At 41.2% G+C, this 12,956-nt stretch overlaps 1 protein-coding gene across 1 annotated transcript in view; it reads right to left on the bottom strand.

The window, feature by feature from the left end:
• tcp1 (t-complex 1) overlaps positions 1-12,956 on the bottom strand; it is an 80,531-nt gene that overhangs the window by 29,107 nt on the left and 38,468 nt on the right. Inside the window, exons 5-8 of the mRNA XM_078229986.1 lie at positions 12,022-12,132; positions 9,838-10,019; positions 6,792-6,918; positions 1,975-2,150 (exon numbers count right to left, since the gene is read on the bottom strand). Coding sequence (XP_078086112.1) covers positions 1,975-2,150; positions 6,792-6,918; positions 9,838-10,019; positions 12,022-12,132 — 596 coding nt within the window. The remainder of the gene's footprint in view (positions 1-1,974; positions 2,151-6,791; positions 6,919-9,837; positions 10,020-12,021; positions 12,133-12,956) is intronic.

The raw sequence follows: 12,956 nt of genomic DNA, 5'->3' as shown, positions 1-12,956 counted from the left end.
CCAATGAAACCAAGCATGCCGAATGCCTTCTTCACCACTCTGTCCACCTGTGACTCCACTTTTAAGGAGCTATGAACTGTACCCCTAGATCTCTGTTTTGTAACTCTCCCCAACGCCCAAGTCCTGCCCTGGTTCAATCTACCAAAATACATCACCTCGCATTTATCCAAATTAAACTCCATCTGCCATTCGTCAGCCCACTGGCCCAAATGATCAAGATCCTATTGCAAACCTCGATAACCTTCATCACTGTCCACTATGCCACCAATCTTGGTGTCATCTGCAAAGTTACTGATCATGTCTCCTAAACACTCATCCAAATCATTATCACTGACAAATAACAATGGACCCAGCACTGATCCCTGATGCACATCACTGCTCACAGGCCTCCAGTTTGAAAAACAACCCTCTTTCACCATCTTCTGTCATCAAGCCAATTTTGTATCCATTTGGCTACCTCACCCTGGGTCCCGTGAGATTTAACCTTATGCAACAACCTACCATGTGGTATAAGAGAGGAAACTCTTATTCTCTGATATTATAAGAAAGTGTCTTAACTGTTGAATAGCTTTAGTTTTGGACTTGGGTTCAGATATATTAACAAGAGAAAATGACCACTTATGGCTTCTCTATAGTTGGATGGGGATGTGTATTTGTTTATGATGGAATGTAAACTTCTGGAGTTTATGATCCATAAGGCATGGATTGTTGCAACGGTGGGGTGACACGGGATGAGTTGTGTCCTATAGCCAATAGAATGAATTTGGATCATCTCCAAAAAATGGAAGGAGGAATGGAAAGGAGGAGACTGAGGGATAAAAGCTGAGAAATAATTCTCGTTGATACCATAGCTTCTGGGCATGGCTCTTTTGGACACAGTTCAACATCACTTCAAAAGACAGAGGACATGTGCTGACAATACCAAGATTTCCTGGGATCTTAAGAAATGAAAACTTCTATATTGTCTTCACTGGTTGTTAAGTATATGCAAAATCTTGCTTCACAAATTCTACTTGATTCATAAATATTAGTTATTTATACCTTGTAGGTCAAACACAACTGAAGACATTAGTGTTAGAAATTACACTGGGCTTTATTAATAGGAACACAGTACAGGAGCAAGGAGATTATGTTGAACCTATACAAGACACTAGTTAGATCGAGTGGAATATTGCGCACAGTTCTCAACACCACACTGCAGAAGGATGCAAGTGCAACGGAGTGTAGAAGAGGTTTATAAAAATGGTTTCGGGGTGACAAACTTCAGTTTTGAGGCTAGATGCACTAAGTCACAATACTCATGTGGGAGAGTCGGCACAGACATGAATGGCCGCCTCCTGCGGCATAACAATTCTGATTAGAAATCAGGAAAAATGGCTCGCTATTTGTAATGGAATAGTGTAAAAAATCCAACATTTTCAAGTACGTGCAGCAACAAAATACTGCTGAAACTGTAAAGATGAATTCAAAACAGAAAATGCTGGAAATATATATATACCTGAATACCCTGGCGAGTGAAAGGGGGAGAATTAAAATTGGGAGGGGAGGAGTGGTGAAAGTGGGGGGGGGGGCTTGGTCTGGCTAATTAAAATAATTATGCTGAAGTTGGAAATGGCTTTATTAACTATTAGCATATCCTTGACAGAACCAAAGTTACGGATTTAAACTGGTTCATCAGATAGTTCCCAGCACAGCGCTATTGACCAGGGGAGTTGGCACTTCAAGACAACTGCCAATTAAGCCTTTATCTGGGTACATCCCAGAGGAATTCCCCAGCACATCTTTGGGTATCCTCCGAATCCGATGCTGGAAAGCTAGGAAGTTAAGGGACAATGTTTCAGGTTGATGGATTTCAGATTTCATAAAACATCATGATCTGAAGCTTTAACTCTATTTCTCTCTTCAAGAATGTGCAATTTGTTACACTTGTCAACAGACTGCAATTCCTAACTCAAGTCTGATTTTTATACTTACCTCCACTTGCCTTTGCAATACGTTTCAAGTCCCTTTTCAGACATCTGCGTACAGCCATGGCACCAGCATCCACAAAATATTTTAGACACATATCATCAATGCCACCAGTGGTCAGGATGACATTTGCACCTGTAGCCAAGACTTTATGGATTCGCTCTTTGGTAATATCAGACTCTCTGAAAAATCAAAGCCACAGTCAACATTGAATACTAAGGAGGACATACGAATACAAAAATAAAGACAGTAGTGATTACAATGAAACTACCCAGAGGACTTTTGATGTGTCAGGTGATCTCAGGTGGGGTAGCGAAGCTGATTTAGCATGTGATCATTGTAAATCTGAACACAGGTCTAAAACTGTTGATTTTAACTGGTTATGAACATAAGGATATTTATATGCACAATTTATTGTACCACACATTTAAATACTTATTGCAATTCTCCTTTTCAACTGCCTATCTCCTATGTCTTGGAGGGATGTGAAAATAAGGTTGGGTTTGAGACCAATTCAAAATATAGGTATCAATGCGTACAAGGTGAAACGATGAAAGGGAATTGGGGAGAGTTCATAGAATCCTACAGTGCAAAAGGAGGCCATTTGGCCCATCGAGTCTGCACCAACCACAATTCCACCCTTAGCCCCCTGCATTTGACCCCATGCTAATCCCCCTGACACTTTGGGGCAATTTAGCATGGCCAATCCACCCAACTTGCACATCTTTAGACAGAGAGGAAACCGGAGCACCCAGAGGAAACCCACACAAACACGGGAGAATGTACAAACTCCATACAGTGACACAAGCCGGAAATCGAACCCAGGTTCCTGGCACTGTGAAGCAGCAGTGCTAACCACTATGCCACCATGCCGCCCCAGTTAACATACAGGTAGCAGAATTTTGGGTGAGGTGTATTTTGAGAAGCAGACTTTTGAATTGACACAAAAAAAAGGAATGGATAAAGGCTTCAGCATCAGATAAGATGACATGAGCTGGGTGGGTACAAAGAAAAAAAATTCCAGCACAGGAATAGACCCTTCAGCGCTCCAAGCATGCCCAACTGAAATAAAACCCCCTCCCCTTCCGGGGACCATATCCCTCTATTACCATCCTGTTCATGTATTTGTCCAGGCGCCCCTTAAAAGTATCAGCTTCCACTATCTCCCCCTGCGCAGAGAATTCCAGGCACCCACCACCCTCTGTCAAAAAAAAACTTGCCTCGTATATCCCCGGCCAATGAAGGCAAGGATGCCGTATGCCTTCTTGACTACCTTCTCCGCCTGCGTTGCCACTTTCAGTGACCTGTGTACCTGTACACCCAGATCCCTTTGCCTATCAATACTCCTAAGGGTTCTGCCATTTACTGTATATTTCCTATCTGTATTAGACCTTCCAAAATGCATTACCTCACATTTTTCCACAGTAAACTCCATCTGCCATGTCTCCGCCCAAGTCTCCAAGGATCTATATCCTGCTGTGTCCTCTGACGGTCCTCATCACTATCCGCAAATCCACCAACCTTTGTGTCATCCGCAAACTTACTAATCAAACCAATTACATTTTCCTCCAAATCATTTATATATATTGCAAACAGCAAAGGTCCCAGCACTGATCCCTGTGGAACACCACTAGCCACAACCCTCCATTCAGAAATGCACCCTTCCACTGCTACCCTCTGTCTATGACCAAGCCAATTCTGTATTCATCTTGCCAGCTCACCTTTGATCGATCCCATGTGACTTCATCTTCTGTATCAGTCTGCCATGAGGGACCTTATCAAAGGCCTTACTGAAGTCCATGTAGACAACATCCTCTGCCCTACCCTCAAATCACCTTAATCACTTCAGTGAAAAACTCAATCAAGTTAGTGAGACACGAACTCCCCGTCACAAAACCATGTTGCCTCTCGCTACTACATCCATTTATTTCCAAGTGGGAGTAAATCCTGTCCCAAAGAATCCTCTCCAATAATTTCCCTATCACTGACATAAGGCTTACCAGCCTGCAATTACCTGGATTATTTTTGCTACCCTTCTTAAACAAAGGAACAACATTGGCTATTCTCCAATCCTCTGGGACCTCCCCTGTAGAGATGCCGGCGTTGGACTGGGGTAAACACAGTAAGAAGTTTAGCAACACCAGGTTAAAGTCCAACAGGTTTATTTGGTAGCAAAAGCCACACAAGCTTTCGGAGCTCTTAGCCCCTTCTTCAGGTGAGTGGGAATTCTGTTCACAAACAGAGCTTATAAAGACACAGACTCAATTTACATGAATAATGGTTGGAATGCAAATACTTACAACTAATCAAGTCTTTAAGAGACGAAACAATGTGAGTGGAGAGAGCATCAAGACAGGCTAAAAAGATGTGTATTGTCTTGGGGAGACAATGTTTCTCGTTATCCAAGGTTCCCGAAACATGCCATACTTATCCTTCATCTTTACAGGAATGTGCTGGTCCTGAATTCCTACCAACTTACACTCGAAAGCCTCCCACATGCCAGATGTTGATTTGCCCTCAAACATCTGCCCCCAATCTATATTCTTCAGTTCCTGCCTAATATTGTTGCAATTAGCTTTCCCCCAATTTAGCACCTTAACTTGAGGACTACGCTTATCTTTATCCATCAGTACCTTAAAGCTTACTGAATAGTGGTCACTGTTCCCGAACTGCTACCCTATTGAAATGTCGACCACCTGGCCGGGCTCATTCCCCAATACCAGGTCCAGTACAGCTCCTTCCGTCGTTGGACTATCTACATACTGCTTCAAGAAGCCCTCCTTGTTGCTCCTTATAAACTCTGCCCATTCATGCCCCTAGCACTAAGTGAGTCCCAGTCAATATAGGGGAAGTTAAAATCTCCCACCACAATAACCCTGTTACTTTTACATCTTGCCAAGATCTGCCTACATATCTGCTCCTCTATCTCCCGCTGGCTGTTGGGTGGCCTATAGTAAACCCCCAACATTGTGACTACACTCTTCCTATTCCTGAGCTCTACCCATAATGCCTCACTATGGGCCCTCCGAGATGTCCTCCCACAGTACAGCTGTGATATTCTCCTTAACCAGTAGTGCAACTCCCCCACCCCTTTTATATGCCCCTCTATCCCGCCTGAAACATCTGTATGCTGGAACGTTAAGCTGCCAATCCAATCCTTCCCATAACCAAGTCTCTGTAATAGTATCATAATTCCAAGTACTAATCCAAGCTCTAAATTCATCTGCCTTACCGGTTATGCTTCTCGCATTGAAACAAATGCACTTCAGTCTACCAGACCCTCTGATTAGCAACCACAACCTGCCTGTTCTTTTTCGGGAGTCTTACTGGCCCTAGTCTCTGGTTCCCCTTCAGTTAATTCACCTTTGCTTTGGTTCCCACCCCCCCACCAAACTAGTTTAAATCCTCCTGTGTGACACTAGCAAACCTCCCAGTCAGAATATTTATGCCCTTCCAGTCTAGATACAACCCATCCTTCTTGTACAGGTCCCACCTGCTCCGGAAGAGATCCCAATGATCCAGATATCTGAAACCCTCCCTCCTACACCAGCTATTTAGCCACATGTTGAGCTGTACTATCTTCCTATTTCTAGCCTCACTGGCACGTGGCGCAGGGAGCAATCCTGAGATTATAACCCGAGGTCCTGCTTTTTAACTTTCTACCCAATTCCCTAAACTGCTGCTGCAGGACCTCAATCACTCTTCCTACCTCTGTCATTAGTACCAATATGTACCATGACCACTGGCTGATAATGATCAGAGATGGGAGGTGGTCTTGGCAATGAAGCCAGAATCGGAGCTCAGGGTCACATAAAAATACAAAGATTGCAAACTTTCTGATTTAGCCTCAGACTGTGGTCAGGGAGAAAGTGTCGAGTGAACGAAACTTGCAACAGAGACCAAAGAGAATGGCTTTTTTTTTCTCAATTGAAAGTAATTTTGGTTTGTCCAACGTTGGATGTCTGCAACTAGCATGACAAACCAGAGTAGTGGAGGAGCCAAGAGTAGTAGTAGTGAGGTAGAGTTAGGCACCACCAAATGTACTTGTGAAAGCAGACTGTGTTCCCTGGTGTCGTCAAAAGGCATCATGTAAATGAAAAACTGATGATCGATGGCGCCTCTAGAAGAAATGGCGCAGAAGCAGGAACAGCTGTCACTGCAGGTTTTCTGGCTATGGCTAAATAGATAGGAATGGAACCAAGCCAGACCACTCAGCTAGACAATGGAGGAGGTACTGAAGGGTGGACTTGTGGTCAGCATGTGATTGCAAACAGCTCAACTAGGATACCATACAGTCACACAGGATGTAATTTTTGATGAAGGCTGTTTCAGTGCTGGGGTAGAAAGGGTAATTGAGGGTTCAAACATAATTACATGAAAAATGGACATTGATTTTGGAGATGATAACGTTCCAAACACTTGAGGGGAAAGGGAGATGGAGCAGTAGCTTGCAACCACAGAGGTGGCCAAGGTGTTTTTTCTGCAGTGGGGTTTATTTTGGAAGATTTGACAGGGAGCTGGGGAAGTATGTGAAGTGCAGAAACCACCAACATCAGCAGCGAAGTTTCGTGGCCAGCAATTTTGTAGGAATAATGCCAAGGAAGCATGTGGTGGGTTTCATGGACAATAGGTTCAGGGAGGGGGAGAGATCCCCAAACTCAAATTACAATAAAATTCCCTAAAAACTCTCAATTGCAATCTCAGGATAAACTAACAAAAATATTTTTTCAATTTAAGGATTAAGTGCCTCAGTATTCACCAGAATAACAAATGATTAAAGGAAAGAGCATCCTTTCCCATTCCCAGCTTCAATCCCATCATACCTTTGTCTAATTTGGTCCAACTTTTCTGGGTCAGAGATGACAACTTGGATACCCAACTTCATTTTTGTCTTCTGCAGGCTGAAGTCCAAACATGCAATCTTAGCATTAATTATTCTTTTGGTCATTCCTAGAAACAAAAATATTTCAATTAATCTCAATTGAATGGAAATGAAATAAAATTACATTAATTAATTCAAAACATGGATATTGGAAGTGAATTAGGGTGGAACAAAAAGCCAACACATCAGATCTCAAGTTTTAACTATTGCAAAAGTGTACCACAACTTTAACCTTTCAAATTATAAATAAAATGTGCATAAGCTTCCTCAATGGTTTAAGTGATATAGAAGTACCACACAGGTACTCAAGCTGACAGACTAGGTCAGATTCAAAGGCAGTTGTTACTCTTACCCAGTCCTAGCTAGGGCAGTATCTGGGGTCAAACTTATTTAGTTGATTAGAGGATTGAGCTTGGCAATGATGTTCAACACTTTGCAGTTGATCAGCCTGGCAAAGGCGACAGACTGAACACACAAGGAAAGAATGGACATTTGGGTTGCCAGTATCTGTGCAATCAGATCACCAGTTGCCTTCAGAGTACAAGCTAGTATTATTGTAGAAGGTAATGTTAATTTCAATTTACAATCCTGGGACAAAAATGTGCATTAGTTATAAAATTTGTGTAACATTTTACTTTTATTCTATGTTGTAGTTAGCTACAATTAGACTGAATGATCAGCAATAACAATGAATTTTCTATGTCTCACTTGAATGGCCTGACTAGTCCAAGAGTCCCAGTCTAGTAGAAAAGCTTTATCTATATGGACCAAAGGGCCTGTTCCTGTGCTGTATTGTTCTATGTTTACTGACAATCTTAATTCCTTTTAACAAATCTCAAATCATATCATCACCCTTCCCTGTAGCTTCACATTCTGCATTCCAGGGAATAGAAGCTTAGTATTTCCTAATCTAATTCATGCAGTCTAATGATGAATCTGCACTAAACTCTTTCCAAGAAAGACTGGTGATGTAATCTGGAACACAATTTTTGTAATTATAAACTCATTAATACTTGATTATTACAGTCTTAAAATGCGAGGAGAATTAGATGATGTGTCCTTCGCAGGCGGACAGAAAAAAAACCATGAATATGTTAGTTACTTGTGTAACCTTGACTGAAGAAATTAATTCAGGATTAGTGGTCAACACTTAAACTACATCTCTTGACTTGAGTTAGCCTGAGGGAAAGCATTGTCTCAAAGTTGAAACAATGTGCACAATTAGCTAAAAAAACAATGGGTTAATTTTTATTTTGTTCTTGACAAGTTATAGACCAATTGATTATTTTCCAACAATTGACAGAGGCGGACTTCTAACATTTTTACAGTATAAAAAGGGGTCCTGGACGGTACGCTGGTACAACAGGACTGCTGCCTCACAGTGCCAGGGAGCCGGGTTCAATTTCAGCCTCTGGTCAGTGTGTGGAGTTTGTAAGTTCTACCCGTGTCTATGTGGGTTTCCTCCGGGTGCTCCAGTTTTCCCTCAGTCCAAATATGGAGGTTAGGTTGATTGACTTTAGTGTAATATGTGGGGTTACAGGGTTTGTTGCCACCTCAGGACCAAATGGCCTCCTTCTATGAGAAGCCATTTTGGTAGAGAAAGGGGTGTTTTGAGGGGGGGGCGGAGTTGTCTTAATTTGTTATCCATGTTTTTGGAGCCTTCACTTCATATCCTAGTCTGAGAAGGTAGTTAGAAGTCTGTTCAATTGTTAAATTTAAGTTATTTCCCTTTACTGTTAATTGACACTTTGCTTTTTATCTTCCTGACTTGTTACTCTTTTAATAGTTAACTTTCTGAATTCACCCTTTAAAAATGTTCCTTCTTGCCATGTGGTTAAGCCTCGACAACCTGGTGTGATTTACAATTGGGGGGGGGGGGGGGGGTATTGCAAACAAATGAACCCTTAAACCTTAGTTCAAATAAATCAAATTTGTTACACATGGACCCCAAATGTTTGGCCATCCAGCTTAAATTTCTCTAAAAATTCAATCTGTTTAATTCTAAATTTCTGTTAACTTTTCCAGAAGAGGAAAGACCAGGAGATCATAATTTCATGCTTCTGCACTCTTACTTTTTTAAATGTACAATTTTCCAATATAAAAGGCCAATTCCTGAATCAAGAAGGTTTGGGAAGATTGTGGTGAAAGTATCAGCCATTTTCTCAACTATTTTGGTTAAAATCCTGGGATGAAAACCATCACGTTGTCAAAGTTTGTTTAGTGGCATTAATTTTTCTACCATTTCTTGCTTACATTAACTTTAGTGAGCTCCAGTCTGGCTGCATATTATGCATCACTATTTGTGACACCACTATTCTTAGCCAGAATGGAGTTGGTGATAAATTCCCCATCAGATCAAACCTAGAGGTCACTGCGTAAGTGAATGGAATTTATTTTACACACAATTAGTAAGCAACAATGCTCCATGTGATAAAGACTGCATTTCTGCATGTTTGTCAAGTAAACCAGCTGAGTCCTGCTTGCTGCAATCTGTAGAGACTCTGTGCTGAGTAAATCAAGACATTGCTTGTTTTGCTATTTGCTGAGGAATAAATCCTGCCCACTTCAACTATCAGGCTTGCATTGTGGTGTCATTCTGCTGAAAGCACTCCAGTGGTTTATAACAGGCAGCACAGTGGCGAGCACTATTGCCTCACAGCACCAGGGAACCGGGTTCAATTCTGGCCTTGGGTGACTGTGTGCAGTTTGCACATTCTCAGGTGTTCCTCCGGGTGTTTTGGTTTCCTCCCACAATTCAAAGATGTGCAGATTAGGTAGATTGACCATGCTAAATTGCCCCCTAGTGTCCAAAGATGCACAAGTTAAGTGGATTAGCCATGGTATATCCATGGGGCAATAGGGATAGGGTGGGCTTGGGTGGGATGTTCTTTCGGAGAGTTGCTACAAATGGACTGAATGGCCTCCTTCTATACTGTAAGGATTCTATGTATTCAACCACATAGAACGTATACAATGTTGATATTTACCTTGTGAACCAACAGTACAATTAAGCGCATACCCATTTACCAAAAGGCTCTCTCTCTGGCTCCGCCCGTGTGCCTTGAGCAAATTTATAGCCTTGATTGGATAGCGAGCCTGACCCTTGGCATCTGTGAATTTTACTGCATGAGCAGCATCTACCACCATGTTGGCAAAGAAGTCTGCATCACTGTGATTCAAGTCAAGGTTCAAAAGCATTGTTTAAGTTTAAAATTAGATCACGGGTTACGTAAATAAAGCATATTTTAAAAAATCAATTCCACCCAGTTGCAAGGTGCTACATTAAACAGAAAGTACTGTGGCATACAATGTGCTAACTTGGTGCAGTCATATATGTACATAAAGCAAGCATGGAATGCCAGTGGATAATTTCCACTCATTTACACAATTCAATGGTATTCATCTCAAACCCTACTGTGACAATACTGTATAAGAAATGTATTTCTGTCATGTTTCTTGTGCAGTACTTTGTTTAGAAGTCAGTTGTATTCACCCGGTGCCACTTTGTCTATAACCAGCAGCCCACGTGTTGATAATGCAGAAGCATAACTGATCCCAAATATTGGGTGACATTTTGGTTTAGCACAGCTGCCTCACAGAGCCAAAGACCCAGGTTCCATTCCGATCTTGAGTAACTGTGTGTGGAGTTGCATTTTCATCCCGTGTCTGCGTGGATTTCCTCCGAGTGCTCTGGTTCCCTCCCACAGTCCAAAGATGTGCAGGTTAGGTGGATTGGTCATGCTAAATTGCCTCTTGTCCAAAGATGTGTGGGTTAGCAGGATAAATGTGTGGGGTCACAGGTATAGGGCAGAGTGGGCCTAGGTAAAGATACTCTGTCGCAGAGCTGGTGCTGACTCAATGAACCAAATAGCCTCCTTCTGCACTGGAGGGATTCCATAAGTGTTTTAAAAGTGCTAATGCAGTTTTGTTATTTTAGTGTATTCCCCTGGGGTTTCAGAGTATGGTTTGATTAAGTTGATTGATAGGGAACCTATGTGACTGGGCGGAGCTAGGCTCAGAGAGAGAAACAAGCACCCAGATGCGGATTTGAATCTTTACAGTGCGGTAACTCTGACTCTCTCTCTGGAGATTGGCATTTGGGACCTGCCAAAAAATAAGTCTCTTTCTCTGAAGTTCTGCTGTTTGAAGATTTTTTTTTTCTGGATGCTGCTGTCTGGAAGTCAGAAGGCAGGTGTCTCGGTCGAGAGCTGTTAAAAGGCAATAAGCCTAGGACCCCACATAAGCCTGTGTGTTTTCGCTAACTGATTCTGAAGAGGGGTTTACGCCTGTAGGGACACTGCTTAAATTGGAACTAGAGATAGCTAGCAGTTAAGAATTATACCTGATAATGTTTAAGTTTTTCAATTAGTAAAGGTTATGCTAATTCTGTAATATTTTAATTGTGTTAAATAATATTTAAAAGCTTCCTAGTGGGTCAATTGAATCGCGAAATATCTTATGCTCACACTAATGCCGAAAATTAAAATAAGCTGGGTTCTAGACTAACTTCACAATATACTTGAGTTTCTGATTTGGTCCCTAACACCACAAAGAAACAAAATTGCTACCTACATAACTAAGCTGGTTTGAATAATCTACATCAAAATCAAATTTGTTGGTTAACATTACACAAGAAATAATGCTGTCATTTTGAGACAAGTGGAAACAGAACAACAACAAATTAATCAGTGCTCACAAGCCCAACCGTACTTTGTAACAGAAATGGGCTCATCTCACTGAAAGATTATTACATATCAAGCTAGCTGGAGAATTCTAAACCTGTTGCTTTGCGGCAAGACATAATACTGCAAGTATTAAAAGAAACTGAAATTTTAAAGTTTGTATTGCAATTACATTCATGATTGCACTCAATTCTATCCATGAAAAAAAAACAAGGGCAGAAATGGGATGTAATCTCGAGACACTCTCAACTGATACTCATTAGAGTAACTGCGCATCAACATCTTGGGAATGTTAAAAACATAGCTCAACTTCTTGCCCTGGTGAAAATGCCCCTTCATAGATGCACATATTTGGAATGCTCACTGGAGCGAAGGACAAGAGAAGTCACAATGTTGAACAATATTAATCTCAGTTAGAAGGAAGCCTGCAGCAAAGATTTTAGGAAAGAAATATATAGAATGCTCAAGCCAGTTTTGTTAGAAAGATACACTCCAATTATTTTTGACGACATAGAAGTTTTGGCAGCATTGACAAGACATTCTCTGCCTAGTTCATCCATATTAATAGTCAGGTTCTCCTGGATGTAACGGACTGCCTCCCTGTTAATAAAAACATTTTTCAAAATTACCAAATTTTAAATTACAAACTTTTCATTCCTAAATATGTTGAACATCCTCAAGTATAAACGCATACAATTCTAGATGCTTTAGTGATATCAATTCTACAGCAACTTTATATAATCTTCAACATTAGACCATCATAAAATAGCCATTCTCCTCTTCATGTTATTAGAATGGTTAAAGCAAACTCACCCAATCAAATTTCCCAGAGAACAGAGAATGCACATTCTGCACACCCCAAGTTTATAATGAACAATTCTCAAAGACAATAAATCACTGCTTAGCTGTTTGGAGGAGAGCACAATGAAGGGTATGTCAACAACATTGTAAAACACCCAGCCTCAGCACCACTCTCTCAAGGGCAATAAATGCTGGTCAAGTCAGCAACTTCCAATTCCAGGAAAGAGTAAGTAAAAAACAAACTTATGTACAGCCATTTTATTTGTACAGAAACAAATTCAGCACATTATTATGACAATGTTTTTCTCCCCACAAGCAATAACTAGCAAGTCAAGAAGAAAGTCAGGCTAGTCAAACGATGTGGGTTCTTGGAAAGATTAACCATTTATCAAATCTAACCACAACATCATATGGTATAGAAACAGAATTAGGCCATTTGGCCCATCAAGTCTGCTCCACCATTCAATCATGGCTGATATGATTCTCATCCCCATTCTCCTATCTTCTCCCCTTAACCCCCTTATTGATCAATAACCTATTTCTGTCTTAAAGACACTCAATGACCTGGTCTCCACAGCCCTCCGTGGCAATGAGTTCCACAGATTCACCACCTTCTGGCTGAA

This window comes from Mustelus asterias, chromosome 15 (assembly GCF_964213995.1).
Source record: "Mustelus asterias chromosome 15, sMusAst1.hap1.1, whole genome shotgun sequence".
Lineage (NCBI taxonomy): Eukaryota > Metazoa > Chordata > Chondrichthyes > Carcharhiniformes > Triakidae > Mustelus > Mustelus asterias.
Note: the sequence above shows the minus strand (reverse complement) of the source record. Positions and strands in the feature narration are given on the sequence as shown.